The 23,129-nt window shown below is 40.3% G+C and overlaps 2 protein-coding genes across 2 annotated transcripts in view; one reads left to right on the forward strand and one right to left on the reverse strand.

Annotated features, from left to right (window-relative positions):
* Nucleotides 1-15,078, forward strand: part of gabrp (gamma-aminobutyric acid type A receptor subunit pi) — a 34,185-nt gene extending 19,107 nt beyond the window's left edge. Inside the window, exons 3-11 of the mRNA XM_034690701.1 lie at nt 10,663-10,723; nt 10,835-10,947; nt 11,051-11,118; nt 11,210-11,427; nt 12,252-12,334; nt 12,555-12,692; nt 12,782-12,934; nt 14,049-14,242; nt 14,325-15,078. Of these exons, the coding sequence (XP_034546592.1) occupies nt 10,663-10,723; nt 10,835-10,947; nt 11,051-11,118; nt 11,210-11,427; nt 12,252-12,334; nt 12,555-12,692; nt 12,782-12,934; nt 14,049-14,242; nt 14,325-14,657 (1,361 nt within the window). The 3' untranslated portion in view covers nt 14,658-15,078. The remainder of the gene's footprint in view (nt 1-10,662; nt 10,724-10,834; nt 10,948-11,050; nt 11,119-11,209; nt 11,428-12,251; nt 12,335-12,554; nt 12,693-12,781; nt 12,935-14,048; nt 14,243-14,324) is intronic.
* Nucleotides 15,079-15,198: 120 nt separating this feature from the next.
* Nucleotides 15,199-23,129, reverse strand: part of afap1l1a (actin filament associated protein 1-like 1a) — a 31,542-nt gene continuing 23,611 nt past the window's right edge. The window contains exons 12-19 of the mRNA XM_034689208.1: nt 22,909-23,120; nt 21,872-22,017; nt 21,694-21,754; nt 21,023-21,137; nt 17,483-17,650; nt 16,576-16,751; nt 16,362-16,484; nt 15,199-16,267 (exon numbers count right to left, since the gene is read on the reverse strand). Of these exons, the coding sequence (XP_034545099.1) occupies nt 16,241-16,267; nt 16,362-16,484; nt 16,576-16,751; nt 17,483-17,650; nt 21,023-21,137; nt 21,694-21,754; nt 21,872-22,017; nt 22,909-23,120 (1,028 nt within the window). The 3' untranslated portion in view covers nt 15,199-16,240. The remainder of the gene's footprint in view (nt 16,268-16,361; nt 16,485-16,575; nt 16,752-17,482; nt 17,651-21,022; nt 21,138-21,693; nt 21,755-21,871; nt 22,018-22,908; nt 23,121-23,129) is intronic.

Below are 23,129 nucleotides of genomic sequence, written 5' to 3' on the forward strand. Positions count from 1 at the left end.
GCCAATTTGAGGATAACAGATTAGTCTGTGGTTGCCTGCATAAGCTCTCTGAAATGTCACCTCTATCAGTGAATACGATACGGCATACAGTAGGAAACTTGGTCTTATATGTGACAATAAAATAAAACCAAATAAGGCAGTCAGTATTTTTACATGCACAGTTAAGTGAAGCTACAGTTATAGCTCAGTTTGGGGTTTTAATTGGACTTCCGTCCTTGTCACAGTGTATGAGCAGCAGGCGAGAATCAACTTGTTGACATAAGTATGCTAAAGTAGATGGTGAAATGCCCCCTTTTAGTTTCTTACTTTTGGACCTTATCCCAGTTGACCTATCATGTCATAAACCAAACCAATCAACACCAATTAGCAAGAGGCTAACTGATTGTATGTTACACAGTGAAAACATGGACAACGTTACACCTATACTCATAATACATATGAAACGATAGCTTCGTTTTGTTTACTCCACTTTTGTTCCCTCCTTCTGTTGAGGTTTTGTATACTACCCAGCTTCCTTCTACGCATTTATGCTGTTCAGGTCAAAGCCAAGCGTGTGAATTGTGGAGCATGTGCAGAATGCCTAGGCCACTTTGGGTCAGATTGAGGAGTACACATGCAAGAAAAAATAAATCCCCGACAGCAGTATCTAGTTATGTTAGTCTGACTTCCAGAAACTCTACTTCATGCACTTTTAGTCAGACCAATGTGTACATGTTTTTTTACAGTCCAGTTTTTATCGCACTGACACAATAGATTCATTTTTTAAAAACCATGTAAACATACTGAGTGCGCTAGGGACTCTGACACACCTCTGCTGCACCATAATTCGCCTATGTTTCTTCACTTATGGATGCAGCCTTCACTCCCTCTGGGAAGGTGTTTCGCTCGGTGAGAAACCTGCCACTATAATCAGTGGCTCTGGCAGGTACATACATAGCCCTGAGGCTGGAACAGCAAGGGAAGCCCATGCAGCTGCCATGCAACCCACAGCCAGGGGTTCAAGTTGATGCCTCCTTGAAGATTGACATGGAAAAAGTGAGCTGGTTGTTTGAATAGACAAGAACATGCTTGACCCTAAAATACAGCAGGGGCTTGGGGAGCACTATAGCCATAAGCCCAAGAACATTCATTTCTGTCCATGAAGCTGCTGATTAGTCTGATTTGCTCTAAAGCCTGCTTGGACCAAAAAGCTGTGGAGGGCTCTACAGCCCATATCTGAATGTAGGGTCTGTGCCAGTAATACCTGGTTGCAAGTCACAGGAAGTATTGACATCAGCCTAAGCTCCCTGATGATGCATCACAGAGGCCGTGGACAGAAGCAACCACGCCAGGGACTGCAACCAGGCTGATATCATGTGTGGAACATTGCCCATGTGTGTCCCCGAATTGAAACACACAAAGGTCTCCTGGCCATGCAGCAGTGCAGCCTTGAAGAGCAAGCTTCAAGACCCATCAGGTGACACAAGTAGGAAGGCAATGGCTGACTTCATGGCTAGCATTTGGCCCAGACCATTACAGCTGGTATCCTGAGGCCATGCCTATAGTGTTTGAGGCTATTCGTCTGGAGGTGGGGGCTGACATTTGTCGAGCCCCTCCATGAACATTACAACATATGAAAGAGGACTAGACAGAGAAGCAGCCTGCAATGTGAAACCAGCCTAAAAAATAATCTAGCATGAGCTCTAGCCGTTGGTGTCTCTTCCACGCCCAAGGGAGTCAACTGAATGGACCACCACCTTAACTGTGGCAGGTGCAGCCTCTAGCCCCCTTGAATCCACTGTCCGTCCACTTGGAGCCCCTGTCAGAGGCATGGCTGGAAGCTATACTCTCTGTCCTGGTTACAGAAGGCCCTTTGAGACAGGGCATCATCCTCCTACTTTAAGGGGGAGCAAAGCATACTCCACAGTAACAGAGAGCTGTAGTTTTCCAAAACTTCAATCGAGCTAAATCACTGCTCTTTAACAAGCAAAGGCACCTGTCAAAGAGCAAAAAACTAAAAATGAGGGTGTCCTAAAAAGGTGTATTACCTGTGAGAAGATTCATAGGGATGTTTTTTAGTGATATCAAGCGCTTGTTTACAGAACACCTTAAATAATCTTAGGTCACGAGTGACTTAGTGGATATAAGATACTCAACCTGGGTGTGTGTGACATAGATCATATCCAGAGCTAAGCACTGCCTCCGGTGGTAAGGGAAAATGAAATTAGTCACACTGTTTCCTCCAATAAAGGAGCAGTTATCTGGGATCAAACACTGTCAGAGGTGTTTGGGGAATGCTAGTATACAGCTAAACAACATAGGTCGTATTAGAGGGAAGTAGAAATCCAAGAAACAGACTTAGTAAGAGAAGCAATTGTATGCAGAAGCCTACTTGCTGAATAAGTATTTAATTACCTTCACACCATGCTGTCCACAGAGAGGTGTTCAGTCTCTCCTGCTGACAACCGTAATAACAGCATGAGAGGACCTGAGGGCAGAGCAGAAAGGAGCTGCATGGCCAGGAGAATTTGGCTCATTTTTCTCCACAGTGTGTGCTCTTGGCCAAAACAAATGCAGCGTTAATTAGTGTTGTAAAATCAATATTAGTGTTGTATCAACAGAAAAATTTGCCTATTCCAGAATGTGCAAGTTTATCCTGAGGATAAAAGGATCAATGCTTGTCTGATAAACATATGATTGGACAATTTGATTAGATAATTTGGTGTTATTATCTGGAAAGTGGGATTAATAGTCTGTTGAAATCATGCAAATATGATCAGCCCAACCAGCCAATAGCAGATCAAACAGCCAGTGGCTCCCTTAGTCAGGTGGATGCCTGACTTTAGTCATAATGTCAGTTTGCTGTTCTAAAGATAATCCTCACTAATCAAGTCCACTGTCCCAACTCTGGCACAATGCATTAAATGGCAACATTCATTTTATGATTGTTCATGGTCCCTTTAATGATAAAATAAATTGAATTAAGATTAAATAGTGTCTTGCTGTTTTCCAATTCAGGGGATAAGGGTCTGAAGCTTCTATAACCTCTGAAGTATTGAAAGTGGCAGTAAAATAGAGAGGACGGGATCTTAATATTGAGGGAGTAAGCAGATTATTGCTTATGGGATTATTCTTTCTTTCACTCCCTCTGGGCTGAGCCCCAAATCTCCAAGTCCTTATTGGAAAGCGATGAAGCAGCTGCTCTTCTAATGAATCAGAAGTGATAGTGGTATGGCCATGACCACTGAAATAGAAATGGTTTCGAGTAGAACATTTTTTTCAACTCATCTTTAAAAAAACTCCATGTCTGCTTGAAAGGCTAGTTGACTTCCCAGAGAACATACTGTTCTATTAGCTATTCAGAAAATGATTTATTTTGTAGGAAAGGCCCAAGAGGCGAAAAATCTGGTGACCTCGGAAAAATCAATTCTGAATATCTCCAATTTTAGTTTTCCACTCAACAAAGGCCAGGACAGAAAAGAGAAAAGTTAAGTAAGAACTTCTTTGATCAGAATTTTATATAGTCAGCATTTTCTGGAAGCAGAGGAATGGGGAGCCATTGAGGACTTGCATTCTAGATATTTGTTATGTTACATATACAGTAAATGCGGCATAAAAACTGGCTTTAGGGTTTGAATTTGAATCCTTAGGGTCTATCAGAAGATGATAATTGCTACAACAATTATTTGACCATGCTGTCTCTAATCCCACCTGAACTTTAAATAAGGTATTGTACCAAGGCACTGAATGCCTCAATAGGTTGTTTGGTTTCTGCTCCCAGTCCCAAACAGAATGCTGTGCCATGCCATATGAACATTGTTTTCAGAGGGTTTTAATTATACCTGTGTGGATATAATGTTCATAAGGGATCAGGTGGCTAAATTCACACATGTGATCATATGCAGAAAAGCGATTTAGACTTGTAATCCAAAACTTTGTCTGCAAAAAGATGAGGGGGGATGTTGCATAAATCTTCAGGAGTTGAATTGAGACAAAAAACTTTATGAGATTTCTGTGCCCCATAGGACCTTCTAACTTAAAGCAACTGTACTGGAAAAAGAAAGGTTAACAGGACTGAAACCATTTGATACTTTGAGATCCAAAATATCCAATGACAAAAGAGTACTGGTACTGAAGAACTGTTCAAATTGTTACAAAAGTTAAAATATCTTGTGTTCTGGCATTGAGTACCCTAAATGCCGGTACCTAACTCTAACCCTCAAAGCCAGAGGGCACAAGCATTAGAGCCTTTCTTCTTCCATGTAACAACGAAATTCATGTTTATAATTCTGTGTCCATTGTAGCCTGTCTAAAGAGAAGAACAAAAACTCTTCATCCGCTCTAAGTGGATACAGCAGTCACTGGGACACATGACAGCTGGCTCAGAGCAGAGAGCACAAGGTTCAGAGTCTATGCCACATGAATTCATATATGTTCCTCCCAGAAATGGCAGCCATCACAGTCATTTAAGAGAGATTTATCTCTGTCCCTCTCATGAAATGTCTTGTGACATTTCCATTTGTCAGATGACAGCAAATCACCCGGGCCAACGCAAGGGCATTGACGTTTCCATTTCTGGTGCCTAAGACACTGCCTGAAACATGGTGTCATAGAAATGCATGTTCATAGATAGAAGGACAGGGAAATAGAAATACAGTTCAAGAGCCAAGAAAGAAGAGCCAGATTAAGACGATTATGAAACAGACGATTGCTGGGACAGAAACCAAAGTGCAGCATTAAGTGTTCTCTGCAGGACAGAGGCTGGTATGGTGAGATGTGTGCAAGTGGTTCATGAAATTCATGAACAGAGGAATTGAGGAAAACATTAACATATTAATATGAGGGGAAGTGAGAATCTGAGAGGCATAAAGGGGGGGGGGGGGAATTAGCTGTCGGATGAGCAATCACAGTGACTGAAGGAGGGTCACTGATGGTATCTATGTGTTGTTGGCTGAGGAAATTGGTTGCATTTAAATTGGAAAGCAAAATATCATAAAGGAGGTGAATAATAAATGGATGATAATGAGTGAGCAGTAACTCAGTCTTGTGCATACTTGCACACCTGATAGCCTGTGCATTAAATGATATTGTGCATCTACAACATCCACTAGTAGCTGTTACCTTCAGAGTGATGTTTTACAAAATTTTGAATACCGTGGGGAGAACACTTTAACAGAGGGTCAATTTTTGATTCAGAGCATGTGTCAATAACTTTAAAAGGACCAAAGCCCCAATGTGGCATTTGATGTTTCATTTATTTAAGCTATTTTGTTTATAAAAGTGACCAGGTACAGTATTGAATGTTACCATTTGATGCATTAAACTGCAGTTAGCTTAAAGCTCATTTTCATCTGCAGGCCCTGTCACTATTTAAAAGCAAAACAAAAGATGACCCAAAAGCACACAAAATAAAAAAAAACGTGTTAATAAAGGAAAGCCAAGAGAAAAACAACAAAAACTTGCCTCTTACAAAATCCAAAGGAACACTGAAAGATGCAAACAAGACTCAATGAAATGACAAAAGGAGAGGGGAAACAGAGAAACTAAATACACACAAGGTAATCAACACAGGTGTGACAAAAGACACAGGTGAAACTAATTATAGTAATCAAACAGAAGGGAAGCACACAAGTGCAGAAATTACAACTAATCCAGACACACAGGAACAAGTAATCCAAAATGAAACAGGAAACACTGGAGACTGACCTAAGAAACACTAGCAAAAATACATACACAAGGAATACAAGAACACAAGACATGAAACACAGAGAATGGCAACTGAAATACTTAACGTGACAAATACAAAACAAAACCAGAGCAATGATGGACAAGGGAACACAAGGCATGATTAAGAAAATAAAACAGGAAATTACATAGAAACAACACTCTTGTGTCTTGATCAACAGGCAGCTACCCCCCAAAAAAATGTTTACTATAAAACTACTGGAGCTGCCAGTTAGATTAGCTTAGCAATAAAACTGAAACAGCTCTAAATCTTACAAATACTGTATATTTTCATATAATATGTAAGAGAACTCACTAAAAATGGTACAGTTAGATTTTTTTTTTAGGAAAATGTCCCAGGGACTTTTTCACCCTGTTTCTAGTCATTGTACTCAGCTAATTATGTTAGCAAATTAGTTACTAGCTTTAGCTCACAGACTATTTAATTTAAACTTTTTTTAAATGAAAAAAGAAAAACACATTTTAACAACCAGTATTTTACACATGTAGATTTTACTTATTGAATCGAGAGATGTGTGAGCACAGTTAGCACAGTGCTTCAGTTATCACAAGAATGGTTAGCAATCTGATCCTGCTTTCTTGATGTTCACTGTTTAGTCTTTCAGCTTTGCTGATATGGCAATACTAATTTTAAGGTGTTATTTTTGTGTTATGTAACTTTGATATGTATTCGATTACATCACCTTGCTCCTAAATTCAAAAATATGATAGCTGCAAGCTAACGTTAGCATTGTAATTTGGTTCAGTCTGCAATTCAAACAGTTACACTAAGGGATTAGTGTGTTTGAGCAGTGACATGTTTTAATTTAGTGATTTATAAATCTGAGTTTAGTCATCTCTTATAAGTTAGATAAGCTGGTGCATCCTTTTACTGGTTCACAGGGTCATTTGTTTGGCTTTGGGAAACCAACTGGGGCCAGTTGTGTCTTATCTAGGCTCCGGCCTCATTCGTATTTGGATAGAACCAAACCTTTTGCACATGGAGGATCTGCGATTTATACAACACGTTTAAAATTACTAGAAAAATGTCCATACAGCCTCTTGAAATTGGCAGATGGATTATGTGAGATAGGTCCCAAAGAGGCAGAGGCACAAACAAGGGAATATGAAAAGTGAGCTTATATAGAGAAAAATTGACAGGTGGACAGATACGTCTACACAAGCCTTTTTGCGAAAGGAATAAGAATGCAAACCCAATTCATCATAGTCAGATTTGACAGAGACATTAACATGCAGTCAGGTAGGCAGAGGCAACCAGGTGGACACTGAGTAACACTGACTTTTCTGCCACTTGGATGTCCCTTTGCTGTCTATAGTTATTCATTAGCCCCGTAACTTGCAGATCAAACATTCACATCCTCTCCTTCAGGAGCTTCAGACACGTCCCCATTTGTCTCCTTCACTGTCAGAGTCTGTGTGTGCTGTCTGGTTCATATGATCTCAGGGAGGATGCAAATCAGATTATCTTGGGTTTATTTTACATACTCCTCCCGATAATCATTAAGGTTGAAAATTGTTTATTCAAGCATACGGCCACCAGAGCATGAAATTAGGAATAAGATGCATTAGGACTGCAGAGAGTTATTCAACCACTTAATAACCAGGGATGACCACATATTAGCCTGTTAGCGACCTGTAAATAGTCAATATCAGAGAATAAAGGCTGGGGAAGCGACTTCTCTGAAATCTCATCAGATGTTATTAGGCTGTACCCTGAAGGCTTTCTCACAGAGTGGATCTCCTGGCAGTGGGCTCTCATAGGTCGGGCTTTATAATTAGAGATGAATCTCTGCTTCACAGCCACAGAACAAAGAGCTAATAGAGATTAACAACAATGTCACCAGTGCCGGAGCTGAAAGATTGACTCTTTAGCTCTTAAAGGGTTTAGTCTTTCTTCTGTGGGTGACTGCTGTGTGGTGATAAGCCATAGCCATCAGGGATGTAAGACTGGAGAACAAAAGGGACTGAATTTACACATCCCTCATGTGAAGTAGGAGATACTTAAATGAATAGCTGTGAATGCAGGGAAGGGTCTGTGAAGAGTGGCTGGATATGGTGTCACAGATTTTGTGCTTTAGTAGAATTCTGCTTTGGGTTATTATTATTTCATGTTGGCCAGCGATATCGTCCAGCACTCAGGAGGTTTTCTGCTGCTTTTTTTTTTTTTTACTTTTATCCCTTGGGAGTTTTTAGCTTCGAAAATCACACGTGGACATACAAAATTCCCCAAACGTGGTACGATTTGGATTTGGGGGGCGAAAAACATATTTAGAGAAAAACTTGTTTCTGGTGCAATAATTTAAACCCAGATTTTAACCTAGTGTGCTTAAATAGACTATTCCAAATTGAGGAAAAGTAGCCAAATAAAACCCTAGGACTTGCTGCCATCCTGCATCATTTTTTCGCTTTCATAGAAAGTAAAAATAAAAAAAGACTTCCATCAAAAAATGTCCCTTTTCAGCACTTAATCCTCAGTATGTATGCTCCACTTGTTCATGCTTACCATTCAAAATGGCAAGTGCAGAGTTCATGTGCATCACATAAAGCCAAAGATGAGCCATCCAATTAAAAACTGACACTTGCTTAGGTCACATTTTCTCATTATACATCAAATTACAAAATCAAATTATAGATCACTGGCTGGCATCTTACAGTATGTTCAAATCTACTGCTTTTATATCAAATGAGGTAGAAAAAAAGGTATAACCTAAAGGGTAATTGTGTAACAATGTAAAAATAATGCATAGCTAAGTACAACACAGACGATCATGTGGAAGCCCATGCAACTTGAGCGTATTTTTAATAACTAAAATGGAGACACCTACTGATTTTGTTTCATATATAAGAAGAGTTAATTATTCATTGTGAGCTGCGAAAGTAAAAAAGATACAAGAATACTGTTTTCATCTCATGTAGAAGCCACATTCTTGTTTTACAGAGTCGTTGGGAAACTAACTCATATGATGACACTGATGCAAAGGTACAGAGTTCGAAGAGAGAGGGGAGAGGGCTTGAGGAAATAAGACAGGGGCGCTGAGAAGGAGTTGTGTTGGTGTAAACTGAAGGAGAAGAAGACAGATGTGAGATTAAGGGCCAAAAAGAAAAAGAAGGTGTAGGAGGAGGAGAATGAGATCTGAAAAGAAGTGATACAGGGTATCAAAGTAGATATATATATTTGTGTGTGTGTGTGTGTGTGTGTGTGTGTGTGTGTGTGTGTGTGTGTGTGTGTGTGTGTGTGTGTGTGTGTGTGTGTGTGTGTGTGTGCATGCATACAGTACGTAGGTGTAATTTGTGTTTTGGAGTGGAGGATGGGGGACAGTAAGGAATGAGGGGGAGATGCAGCTCAAATGAGTGGGAGAGTGGCTGAAGCAGGGATTGAGAGAGAGAAAGAGAGAGAGAGAGAGAGAGAGAGGGAAAGAGGTTGGCAGGGGGGCGGGGGGGTACACAGAGTCTCAGTGGGGAGATGAATACAGCTGTGGAGAGAGACAGAGCGCGATGAACAGACAGTAAAACAACCAAGAGAAGCCCAGAAGCCCACACACCAGGACCTGGTGTCAGAAGATACTGTAGTTCACTGGTAGATGGAAGAAACACTGGGATTTAATCTTTAACAACTGAGGAGGGAAGAACAATCACAGCCACTCACTCAACATCTGGGAGAGGCAGGAGCGTGGGGGAGGAAACAAAGGAGAGAGTGGAAAGAGAAGAGGAGTGACCAGAGGTGGGAAAAAGAAAAGCTGAAGACTGAAACAGGTAGGAGAAAGATAGCAGCATGATGAGGAAAAAAAGAAAATGAGTTAAAAAATGTTAAAAAATGTTACATCTCTACTAAACAAAAATGTAATGTTTGAACATGCATGCACCAAATAGGAATAAAATCAGCCTATTTTTATTTTGTTCTTTTTTAAGATTATAGAGAAATAAGTGAAGTAAGAGCAGGATAGAAAAAGGGGGGGGCGTAGATAAACCAACACAGATTACTAGCTCAGACGTAAAACCTAAGCTCAAATTTTGTGAAAAACATTTAAATGAACCTTGAAAATGAATTCATCATCAACTGGTACGATGTGAGGAAAAACAAGTAGGACGTAATAACATCTATGGCACTTTCTAATTTCTCATTTATTAGTCATTAGATAGGGAAATCAATAGAGTTGACAGGCATCATTATTTATGATGGCATTGCTTTGTGAATAATACATAGCATATTTAATAGACAAGTGCAATGACATGCTTTACAACAACGCTGCGTCCGTATGTTGTTTTTTTTTACTATTATTGCTTAAGAAACACCGCAGACACAAGTGCATGCATGTTTGACTGAGATTATTTAGATGACATTAAAAGTGAAAGAGGGCTGGAGTCTATTACTGACTCTGAAACCTATCTGCAAGAGGAGAAAAAGGGTGAGTAACAAGTAGTGTAGACAACAGTGGAATCCTTGATGAGTGGGAGAATGGGTTTAGGTGTAAGGAGGGCTTTGTGAATAAACCATGAGGTGGAAGCCACATAAATCAGAAGGTGACAGGCTATAAAACACACCTGTGTGGAAAAAAAAACAAGCGTTTAAATATGTAGGTGCAGACACACAGCCTTATCTACACTCTTTCTTGTCTTGCTCTGCGTTCATCAGTGTTTGAGAGTGAGCAAAAAGGAACAGCTTCTAATATATTCATGAAACTAACAGGATCGATGGACCTATCTGCTGTATTTTCAAGTTTGAGGGCAGGGAGGAAGCTCAGTTTTACAACATCAGAGAAGGCTGAGAAAGGCTGCTGTGCTGCAGATTTCCCCTGAGGTTTACGACCACATTCATGTAGGCGCTGCCACCTAATGGAGAAACAGTGTTATCCTGTTAAATGGGAATGTGCAGTGAAGATGTATTGGGAGTTATATATCTTCATGTTCTTTTACTTGTCACATCTCTCCTGACTGCAGATCCCATCATGTCCGTCCACCTGCAGACTCTCCTGGTTCTCTGCTGGACCTTCACACAGGGGTGAGAGCATGCCTGGGGTGGAAAACACAAGTTCAGGGTTAACAGCACAAGCTCATATTGACATTTGTATTGATGGGCCATTTCTTTTTCATCTCTCTTCATTGTCAACAGTGCGTGTATGTACTCCAGCCCACACTGGGGGGAATGGAACGACTCCCAGCTTCTGCCGACCATCCAAAAGCTGATGAAAGGATACAACCGCTACCTCAGACCTAATTTCAACGGTAAAAAATGCTATTAAACATTGTGCAGGCAAAAGTTGAATGAGGACTCTGCTTGTGTATTCCCTACTTTAAAAGTGACTAAACCAGATCTTCCCTTTGATAGAGGGTCCTGTGGAGATTGGGATGAGTCTTGATATTGCCAGCATTGATGCCATCTCTGAAATCAATATGGTAAACTACTCCTCTTACTGTTTTTTTAAAGTGCCAGAAGTTGAAATAGTGTCAAATTAAGGACTTATCCTCTCTTACATAATACTCTTAGGACTACACTGCAACCATCTTCCTGCGTCAGCGGTGGCGGGATTCCCGGCTGGTGTTCCCCGGAAATGAAAGCGTCAGCGTGGATGGACGTCTGGTCTCTCTGCTCTGGATCCCTGACACCTTCATCCCGGATTCCAAGCGCTCCTTCCTACATGACGTCACTGTGGAAAACCGCCTCATTCGCATCTTCAGCAATGGGACTGTTCTCTACGCTCTCCGGTATATTTTCTCAATCTTTCTTTGTATTGATTTGACATTTACTGACATTTGATGCTCCTGTTTATATCATTAAGAAAGCAAACAGGTTCAGCAGAGGAAACTGAGCAAGAGAAAAAAAAATCATAGGATGGCAGAGAAACGGAAAGACATCATAATGTTGATTTTCTCTTAATGACATGCTGCTTTCTGCTGTTGTTGTGTTAATCTTGTGCTCTTCAAATAGTTCAGATCGTGTTAGAAAAGACTGGCAGATCCCCCCGTGGCCACAGAACGAGAATCTGTCTTGACGTTTAATCTGTCATGTCACACTGCTAGAAAACTTTATTATGACTGGACAGCTTTATTTGAGGACAGAAAGGGCAGTGTTGTGCTGAATTTTCCTCATTTTTTCCTCTATATGGAACTTAATTTGTCCCATCATTTGTCTGATTTAATGAGGTTCCTGCATTGTTTGAATACTCACACTGCAAATGAGATTTGTGTTGTCCATGTTTCTGTTTGTCAAACAAAATCTGCTATGTTTCTTGCCTTTCTTACAAAATTAGCATATCTAGTTGTAATTTTACACACATATAGGACACGATGACGTCCTAAGAGACACATAATTGAATCATTACATGAATAATACATAGCTGATGCATCAGGTGCAGAATCAACTGATGCTGACACTTCAGATTCCAGCTCGTGTTGTCTTGATCGTTTCTCGGGGGAGTTTTTTGTGTTCATTAATAATTTATCACCTTGTCTCACATCAAAGCAGTAACAGTGTTTGGAGGGAAAGTGTTTTGAAGGTTTCTAATGATCTCGCTGTGAATGCACCACAGCATCACAGCTACTATCGCCTGCAACATGGACCTGACCAAGTACCCCATGGACAGACAAGTGTGCACCCTGCAGCTGGAGAGCTGTGAGTACCTGTCACCTGAGCCCCACTCAACACCTCCATCAAGTGTGTTGAAGGACATACATCACCATCATTTCATCATCATCACCATTTTCATCATTATCAGTGTTGTGAGTATCAAACTGAAGAAGCAATGTTATCCTCACGTTGGATTAATTCATCAGACCTTAATTAAAAACCTTGGTGTGTGTTTGTGTTTGTGTTTGTGTTTGTGTATGATCAGGGGGCTATAACCTGCAGGATGTGGTGTTTTACTGGACCAGAGGGAACGATTCAGTCAAGGGTCTGGACACACTGCGGCTGGCTCAGTACAGCGTAGAGACCTATTACACAACAGTGTCAGAGGCTGTGTATGAAACAGGTACAGTAAGACTTAGAGTTAAATACAACAATCTCTATTGTCTCTTCTGTACGATATAAGAAGCTGTGTCTTTTTACTTCTCCTCACAGGACAATACCCCAAGCTGGTGTTACATTTTGCACTACGCAGGAACGTGCTGTTCTTTATCTTGGAGACATACGTTCCCTCCATTCTGCTGGTGGTTCTCTCATGGGTCTCTTTCTGGATCAGCCAGTCCTCTGTTCCTGCCAGGACCTGCATCGGTCAGCATCACATCTCTTTTTGGTTCTAATTATAAAAGACTGTGATGTTTGGTAGTTGAAGTGAATCCATTTTGGTGACTTTTGATAGAATACTTCATTTCATACTAGGATCAGTAGTTTATTGTAGTAAAAGGTGTTAAAGGAGGAAGTAGCAACTCTTGAGGCTATGAACTAAAAGAATAGAAAACCTAAAGTAAGTTAATGAATGAAGGGTGAAAGGAAGAAATGTTGCATATGGCTGCATACAACTATACTTCATTTTGCAGCTGGTGTAAGTAGATACCCCCTACTGGTATTTAGGAGCATTGCAAGTGGAAAGCTCTTCTGCGTCAGCTTCACTTTTAAGACTTGGGGCTATGACTACTTCCTGGAAACAATGTATGTAACACGTTTTGTGTCAGTTAGATGTTTTGACTAAGTTGCAAGCTCCGGTTTTGAAACATGAAGCTGATGTAGAAGTGCACACAACTGCAGCTCCTTGAGTGTCCACTTGAGATTAGCTCCTAAAGCGCAGGGAAACCCCATTAAGGCCTATACTAAAATGTTAATTGTTACAGCAGAGTTCAAAACGGGTTAACATCCTGGTACAAAAACAGGGGTTTTAGTCTCTATAGCTCATTTTGAATTATATTTTAATGACCCATCTGATTTGCTTGTAGTGAGGATAAGAGTTACTGTATGCATAATGTGGCATAACAAGAGCCACGGCGGATTGTAACTAGCCCCCGGGATTCATTCAGATGCCTCAACTCCACCTCTTTGTCTGTTTATTTTTTGGGCTTTTACACCTTTATTTGAGAGGGCAGAGGACAATAGATGGAGCAGGAGACTGGGAGAAAATGCTATACAGGCACGCAACTTACCATTAGACTAAATACATACCCCTTTGCCTGTTTCAATATGAGCTGGAAGTTAGTTGGCATTTCCAATATAGCGCATACCATCGTTAGGCTTCTGTATGCCTCTTCATAAACCAATGGGACGTCACTAAGAATGTCTTTGTTTGATATAGTATATGGCTTATATAGAACAGCTAGACCCTTACCTTAGTCAGCAGTGAAGTATAGCAGCTCCACCTACATTAGAAGGATAGTAACACTTTGATGTTTTCCAGGAGTGACCACAGTCCTTACTATGACCACACTAATGATGGGCGCCCGCACTTCCCTCCCTAATGCTAATTGCTTCATCAAGGCCATAGATGTCTACCTGGGAATCTGCTTCACCTTCATCTTTGGCGCTCTACTGGAGTACGCCTGCGCCCACTTCTACACCATGCAGAGCCACACTTTAGAGGAGCTACACAGGGTAACAAAATTATCTCTTTTACATATCATGTTGACACTTCGAAACATTACAAACCATTTTTATAAATCTTCTTTTCTATCAGGAGCTTCTGAGGGAGTTACATGAATCCAGTGGGAATGGCTCCATCCCCATCGTCACCTCCACCCAACCAAAGCAGTCTGTGGAGGTCAGCTCTGCTGTAGAGGAGCCCACAGAGCAGTCAGCCAACAGTGACACTAGAAACAACGAAGCATTACAAGTCAAGACTCCAGAGCAGGGCTGCACCCTGTCGTCAGCGAAGGCTGCATCACGTAGAGTCATATCCCTCTTGACTGTGGAAAATCCACACAACATTGATCGCCACGCCCGCACAGTTTTCCCTACAGCATTTCTGTTTGTCAATATCCTCTACTGGCTCTACTATCTCTTCCTCTGAGAGCTGGTTTCTTGCTGCTGCATTGCATTTCATCAACCTGAAGCTGCTCTACCTCCGTATTTGGGACTCTAAAACCAGTCTCCACTGCCTGGACCTAAACTGATAATACAACCATTTGGAAACCTACGACAGGTCTACTAAGTGATGAAATGCAGTTAGATAGAACCAGTTTTTTCTTTGTATCACACTCAAAAGCTATTATTGATCACTCATGGATGCAAACTGCTATCATATTAGCATGTAAAACAACGAATCAAAGCCTTTATCTGTCTATTTATGGAGACTTCCATCAAACAGAGGATGGGTTTAAACAAAAGGCTGCATCAGACTATACTGTGCTGCATTGAAATGCCTTCATTAACTGACTTATGTTCTTTCTTTCTTTTTTTGCTTTCATAGATTGTATGGAATCATATTTATATTTCACAGCATTTGATCTGAAATTAAAGAAAAAAATATTGACTGTAAAATGTGTTGATTTTCAATGAGGAAATAAATCCAGTCAGTATGGGCATTGTAATATATGATTAAAGTTCAACACTTGAGAACAAAACACATTTATTATTCCCTCATCCAGGTAGCGGAACAGTAAAGTGCAAAAGTTAACCACAGGTTCTGCATAAAATGTATTTAAAAACCATGAAGAAGAGATTTTCTTACACTGAAAACATTGGAATGTCATCGAATAGCACCACTTTGTTAATTACTTAAAGCTGGGTTTGGCAGTCTCGGAAAACTAGCATGAATTTGAATGTAGCATTTCCTCAGGACTCCCTCTAACCCCTCCCCTCCTCCCTCAGAGCTCCTCCAAAACGAAATCTGATTACCAACCCCAGCTTTAATCACTGGATGTGCTGGTTTTAGATGCACAGCCAAATGACTTTGCTCAGATGTTTCTGCTGTGTAGCATTGCACAGGTACAACCTGTGAGGAGAAGCTACAGAGCACACTTGGCCCTCCATGGCACATACAGTATACTGGAGCAGAGTGATGATGAGACATGAAACCTTGAACAGTACGAAGGTATAAACATTCAGGACATATATAACAGTAGTCATGGCTCACTACGTACAAGCAGAAAAAGAATATCTTATATGAAGAAGGCACATTGAGACCCACTGCTTACATCCTCTCTTTGTCCACATTTCTCACGTCTTAACATTTTGCTTTATGCAACACAGGATGAGAACACAATCCCCTGCTGCACTTCTTACACAAAACTGCATCCAGGCATTCAATACCGCTTTTCAACACACTTTTCTTCTCTTTCTTTTACAAACTCTGCTTTCTCTTTCTGATTGCCACATTTCAATCTGTTTCACCAAATACAATGGAAATACTAAGATACAGACAGGAAGCAGTCGTTCTATTCCTCACACAAGGAGTAGTCCTTTTAAAGAAGACAGGGGAGTAAATATTCACTGACATGTACCTCCACCCCGTGGCCAATTTCATTCATTACAGTTTGTTTTCTCCGAGCTTTGGGATGTCAGAGAGGATCAGTCTGAGAGGGACTGGGTGTCACACAAGTCTGTTCCTGACAGCCAATCATTGTGTTTTCAGTCCTTGCCGTCTTAATGCTCTTAGGTTCCTTTCTTGGTCTCCCACTCCTGCAGAAGGAGAAAACATTTAAGAAATATAGAAACATGATCTGAAGTCAAACATAGACAGAGACAGGAAGAAGAAGAATGTCAGAAGAGTTACCTTTGCCTTCTGCATGACAGTTCCAGATGAAGCATAAACAGAAGGAGGCCTCCTGCGCATCTCCAAAGCACAGTTTACAGGTAAAGAGTCACTGTAGATATTCTGTTTCTTTTTGTTAGAGCCCTGAACAAACAGAACAAAGTCAATAAAGACTGTTACTGTCGGCAGGTGCAAACACAGATTGGGGCACTTTCCCAGAAGTAGCACAATATACCTTAATAGGTGGTTTAGCATCAACAGGAGCACCCAGCACTCCACCCGCCTGGCTCTTTTTGAGGTTTTCTTGAACCTGGGTTAACCGCAGCTCCAGGTCCACTCTATCTGCCTCTTTAGCTTTGCAGGCATCATCGAGCTCAGAGACACGCTTGTTCAGGACAGGCTTTCTTCTGTCTGCTCCACAAAAATAGAGATACAATAGAGACAGACAAATAGAACATAAAAGTGGATTTAGTGTACAAAAGTGTAGTGTATAAAAATACATTTTTACATACATTTTTAGTGTATAAAAATGGAATTCTCTGTTAACAATCTACATGTAACTGAAACTGTAAATGTCAAAATGTGTGAGTGCTTCTGTTTGGCATGAATATTTCTATTGAGCTGCTTTGTACATGTGTTAAAATCAATACAGAGGTTATTTTTTAACTTTTTTCCCACCACATTTTAATGTAAAATTTACTTTTAAGCTAACAATTTAAAAATTTAAATCTGTAATTAATAACTTCATACTTGAAATGTATCTAAATAATTGCTGCATGCAATGTGAAACTGCCGGATATTAATACGATTTAGAGGGAATTTTCACAGACATGTCTTTTAATTAAATAATAAAAGCAATTAGTTGTTTTATTTATCCCTCTAGGGACATTCTGTTCTCACATGGCCCTCTAATAATAGAGGTCACATTATTAGAGGGGTCACATTTAGAACAAGGATACACACGAGACATGCAAGCCTTGTGGTTAATGTGCAGAGCAGGCATGTACTCGAACATCTTGAGGGAAACTTATACCGTACAAACTGAAACTACTTCTCAGGATACTGCGTGCTTCTGTTTGTTTCCATGCAGGATTTGAAACAAGAATGCAGCATCTTCTCGACTTTGCTTTGAATGTTTTTACCAGAAGAAGTCTTCAGCTCTTCCTTCAGCTCTCTCCTCTCCTTTCGCATGGTCACCAGTGCATTTCGTATCCCATCCCTCTGTCTTTCCAGCTCCTCCTTCTCTTTCAGGTAACGCTTAGCATCCTCCTCAGCTCGTGTTTTCCCATACAGTCCATACTGGTTGGCATCTGGGTGGAGATGTCAAAGGAGAGCAAAGGTTAGGGGTCATATGTTAGAGGGTTATGGGAAGGTGACAACACGTCTCGTGGCAATATTTCTCCCTATCCTTAATAGTCCCATATCTCATGTGCGAGGCGTATGATGCCTTCTCTAAAACTTACAGGAAAGTGTTGAACATTAACAAGTCCCATGTCATTATTAGAACATTGTAAGAATTTTGTACCAAACAATGATACAATGTATGAATAAAAGATGAACACACACACTCCTGCAGAGTTTGAAGTCAGGTGGCAAGACAGCGAAACTAATGCAAGTGTCCAATAAATCTCAGGTTACATCCTGAAGCTCTCAGACCAGGAGAGTGCCGCTTCTTTGATGTGCCAGAGCTTCTCAGTGACGGCCTGTGAAACAGCTCAGAGGGGAGCACACAGACAGCCGACCACACCGATATCACTTTCCTAAACTCAGGACGCTTATCTCATTTATTTGTACAGCAGAGGCCAACTGACAAGACAGAGAAGAGCAGAGGTGAGTGCTGAGGGAAGATACTGTGAACGGAAAGTGAGGACATGATTGAGAGAAGAAGGAAAAAGGAAATATTGAGCTGGATAAAGCTCAAGTTTTATGACCGCTGAAAGGATATTATGAAGACTGCTGGCTATGGTTGAAAAATTATCTCTGCTATCACACTGGTAATGAATCACAACTTTATCACCAGGTGTCATCTGAACTTTTGTAGTTCCCTCAAAGGGCATCTTTAAAAAAAAAAGGACAGAAAGCAGAGCATGCGGGAGAAAGGCTTCTCAAAAAATTTGAGCCAGCTTTAAATTTAGTTGTGAATGATGTTGTAAATAATGTAGATCAAATATTTTTCATTGTCTTTAAAACTGCATAGATAGTAATATTTGATTATTGAAATGGCCCCGATATGAAGGCCGAGAAATTGCTGATATTATAAATGATAGTTCGCTTCAGCTAATAGTGTGCAACAAAATATCCTCACAGGTATTCCACAAGGCTCAATTCCAGGTCCTCTTCCCTTTTTGTTTCCCTCTGTGTACAGACGACACTGTAATATACAAAATGCTGAGACTAATTGAGATCGTGTCTATGTACACACTGCTGTAATGTCTTGATTCAATAAATTAGCTTGTAACCAGTAAACTGTTGTAAAGTGAGGGAGAAAAAAAGTTGTATGTAACGTGTATCAACACATTTATAGATTTTAAAATTTTGTACACTATGGCATTCATTGTGGCCTTGAAAATGACCAGTAATGCAGAAGAAGAAGAAGAAGAAGAAGAAGAAGAAGAAGAAGAAGAAGAAGAAGAAGAAGAAGAAGAAGAAGAAGAAGAAGAAGAAGAAGAAGAAGAAGAAGAAGAAGAAGAAGAAGAAGAAGAAGAAGAAGAAGAAGAAGAAGTCTAAGGTCTAAGAGGTCCCCAAAACATGTCTTTAAAGTTTATGCTCAAAAAAACACTTTGAAATCAGATTTTGGCATGCCTGAAAAGCCCTCTTCTTCAGCCCTCCTCAGAACAGTCTGTTTTCCCTCTGACCACGCCCCCTCAGAAAGTGGATGTGCCCTCGGCTCTCCAGCACGTTGCTCTAATGTTTACATCTTGGCTGAATATACACGGCTGCTCACAGATCGCGTTACTTCAACCCTCTGAATCTGATCCTGACGGAGAGGCGCCTGCAGCAGGACCTTTCTGAACCACTGGTCACAGATTTAGTGTTTCTTGTTGTTTTATTTATCAGTATGTCGACTTGTGTCTTGGTACACAGCTACGAACATGTAGCTATGTGGCTATGCTAACTAGCGCTAGCACTTATCCATGATAAATAAAAATCATCCAGTGGATCTTTAAATCTGCAGGCCTGGGGAGTAAAATCGACCTCTACCAGAAAGGCAGCGGGACCTTTCTGAAGGATTGGTCACAGATTTAGTGTTTCTTGTTGTTTTATTTGTCAGTATGTCGACGTGTGTCTTGGTACACAGCTACAGCTACAACATGTAGCTATGTGGCTATGCTAACTAGCGCTAGCACTTTTCCATGAAAAATAAAAATCTTCCATTAGATCTTCAAATCTGCAGACGTGGGGAGTAAATCCGATCTTTGTGTTTATTAAGACAGCCTACAAATAGCATGCCTCCCTCCTAAGCTCCTTGTTAGCACACATTTGTAATGAAAAATGGAGGAGAGTTGAGTTGTATTTTATACAGTCTATGGACTGAACAAGCTCCGAGCTCTGACTCCGTGGCAGACCGAATATTTTTGTGACGTAACAAATACACGGAAGTCTGAAATGGCTCGTTTATCACACATTTACAGAAAGGTGGAGAAATCAGAACAGGGGCAGAATGGATTTTTTTCATTTTCGGGGGGTTTGTAGACATGCCAGGGAAACATATTTCAGGTAGAGAACCATTAAAAAGTGGATTTTGCATGATATGTCACCTTTAAAAGAACAGTAGTCAAATAAAAAATAAAAATAAAAAAACAGTAGACAAACATAAATAATAAATACAATAAAAAACAGACACAGCATTCAACAGTCAGACATTCAGTGATCAAAAAGATTGCACAGTCCCATTTTATATTGCATTATTTATCATTGAGTGCACCTATTGCAAGTTTGCATCTGACATTTCTGTCAGATTAGTTGATTTCATTGTCCTCAAGCTTTAGCGTCTTTTTTGAGAAATAAAACACACTGCATCTGTTTTAAAAATAACATTACTCATTCATTAGCTTGACTAAAGAGAACCAAGGAGACCTTTTCTTTTGTGAAAATGTAGCTAAAGATGTAATATAGCTTTTTTTTCATCTTGCACCATGTACAAATAGAGTGATTTCTTTAAAGCTGAGTTAATAGTGCAAAATATAAATAATATAGAATATATATATTTAAATTTCTCCTTATTTGTATTTGTTTACTTTTTATTGTCAGTTTTTGTATGGGTTGAGGAATTCAAATAATAATAATAGTAGTAGTAAATACCGTATTAAAATGCTTTGAACCTATAAGAAATGTATCTTATGTTTGAATACTATTGACACAATAAAGTATACATATAAATAATAATTTCTCCAATGCCAAGTGATGACAATTCTGCTTAATTTAAAATTGAGTTATCTTCAGAATGTTTAACTTAGCAGTCTTTAACCTCTCTCGCTATTTGCCTCAATCATTTACACAGTTGTCAAACTGAAAACTTTAGCTGAGTTTACTTTAACACAGGTACTTCTGCAAAAGACAGCTAGTTTTCAGCAAGATTTCATAACAAGCTTATATATATTCTGTTTAGTTTCATAGAATAGGCTCATCTTCACTTTAGGTACAGCAACAATTCTTAAGAAAAGTTACTAAATGTTACTTACTTGAGCCTGTTCGTTTGAGGGAGACTAGAGGCTTGACTCTGTCAGAATCACTGCTGGAGAAACTTGAGCGCCGCTTCACTTGATTCCCACACTGCTGTCTGTGGTTCTCCCCTGACTGTTTGGAGCAGAGAGGGGGTGGGGGAGCATGACAGATGTGGTCGGATGCAAAAAGATGAATGAGGACAGAGAAAAAATAAAGGAAACATTTGTATGCCAGCTAAGAAACAAAGCAATCTTCAGATTTATTGGTTTGAGATCACTGAGGTGTGTGTGTTTCAGCCGTAGGAGGTGAGAGGTTTTTGTTTAAGTGCATGTCAGAGGGGTTAAGAACGGTGTTTACTGGCTGTAAAACCACCATGACCTCTTGCCTTCCTGTCACCAGTTGATCGCTTTTTCTTTTTTGTCTTTTTTTCCCTCCTCTCCCAGCCAAACACTGCTTTTTCTATGTCTGACAAAAAGCCATCATTGATAGGCATGTAACAGAGCGCTGTCTGTCTGTCTGTTGACTGATATAGGGTGTCATATTTCAACTGTGACAGTCCCCAACAGCTGCACACACACACCGAACAGACATGCAGCTTCTAATCTCATCACATCAAAGTTAAGCATCAGACATGATGTTTCATTGAACTTCGAATACATGTCTGTGAGTCTGAGCATGAGTATCTCACCTGCATGTCCTCATTGGGGACCTCATCATACGTTCTGCATTCAGTGGAGGATGTGACCCACCTACGATCAGAGAAAAAGGGGAGAGGAAATTAGAGATCCTAACATCACTGCATTGGTCAGTGGCCTTGCTCTGACCCCGTCCAGATATTCCTACTCCTCCCTCTCCGTCTCACTCACAGGAAGGAATGCCTTGCAGCGTCACGGATGTTAGCGATGGTCTCTACGTCAACGTAGTCATAATGCAGTGACTCTGGGTCTGTCGTGGAGCCTGTTTCTGCCAAGAGGACACCAAGCCACCTTCCAAGTTCTGCAGAACTGCTAGCCTAAAAGACATAGGACCAATCAGCTTTGAAATATAAGAAACTGTATCATTTAAATGTTATGGTTAGGGCAGCATCTATACTGGGCACATTTACATTATAAATGATGTTTGTTGAGGCTGTAGTGGTAGTGCGATAGATTCATGGTATTCAATTGTATTTATATAGAGTTTTATGCAGAGCATGTGCAATACATGACATTTGTGGTTGCTACTGGTACGAGATTTATGTGGCATGTGTATGTCTGTTTTTTATTTGGTACACCACTGTGGAGGCAGCTAAATGGGTGCATCCCTAGAGTCCAAAATAAATTCCCTGCAGGAATAGTGTATTATGTCTTACCATAACTTATAGTATTATAACGTCACGAAATGTAACGTAACATACCGTAGCGTAACGTAACCTAGTGTAGCCTAGCCTAACCTAACTTGGTTTGGTGTAGCGTAACGTAACCTAGTGTAGTGTAACCTAACGTAATGTAACGGAAAATATCGAATCAAAGTTTATCATATCGTATAGGACGGTATTGTACCTTACTGTATTGTATCAAATTTGATTGCAACACATCATATTGTATCGTATCATGTTGTATCGTATCGTATCTCATTACTTGTTACATGTTGTAAGCAAACTGTTGCCCGTTGCACATCCAGCAGACATGTATCATTATAAACTTTCATTGAAATCCATGTTCATGTCTAACTATCAAATCCAAAACTTTTTTTTTTGTTGGCTTTGTTTTGGTCTCATGTTCCACAATCTAAACAAGCTAGCAACACATATCATTTCGACTAATACATTTACAGACAGAGAAATCAAAACACTGTACTGAAACGTATGTAATATATTGATCTGTACAGCTAGAGAAGAAAAATCAAAGGCTGTGTATTTCACCTCCAGAGCAGCCACCTCATTGCTGCTCCTCAGTATTCTAAAGGCAAAGGGATGTCTGGGCCCCAGCCCGGGGACCACCTCACAGCCATGGAGCGGGAGTGAAGGCAGGGAGGTTCGAAGATCTCCTTTGTCATTGTAAAAGTGCAGGGAGCCTCGACATACACAACACCATTGTTCCCTCCACACCTGGTTCACCAGCACAGACAGGTAGCCTGCACAGA

Source organism: Notolabrus celidotus, chromosome 8 (assembly GCF_009762535.1).
Source record: "Notolabrus celidotus isolate fNotCel1 chromosome 8, fNotCel1.pri, whole genome shotgun sequence".
Classification (NCBI taxonomy): domain Eukaryota; kingdom Metazoa; phylum Chordata; class Actinopteri; order Labriformes; family Labridae; genus Notolabrus; species Notolabrus celidotus.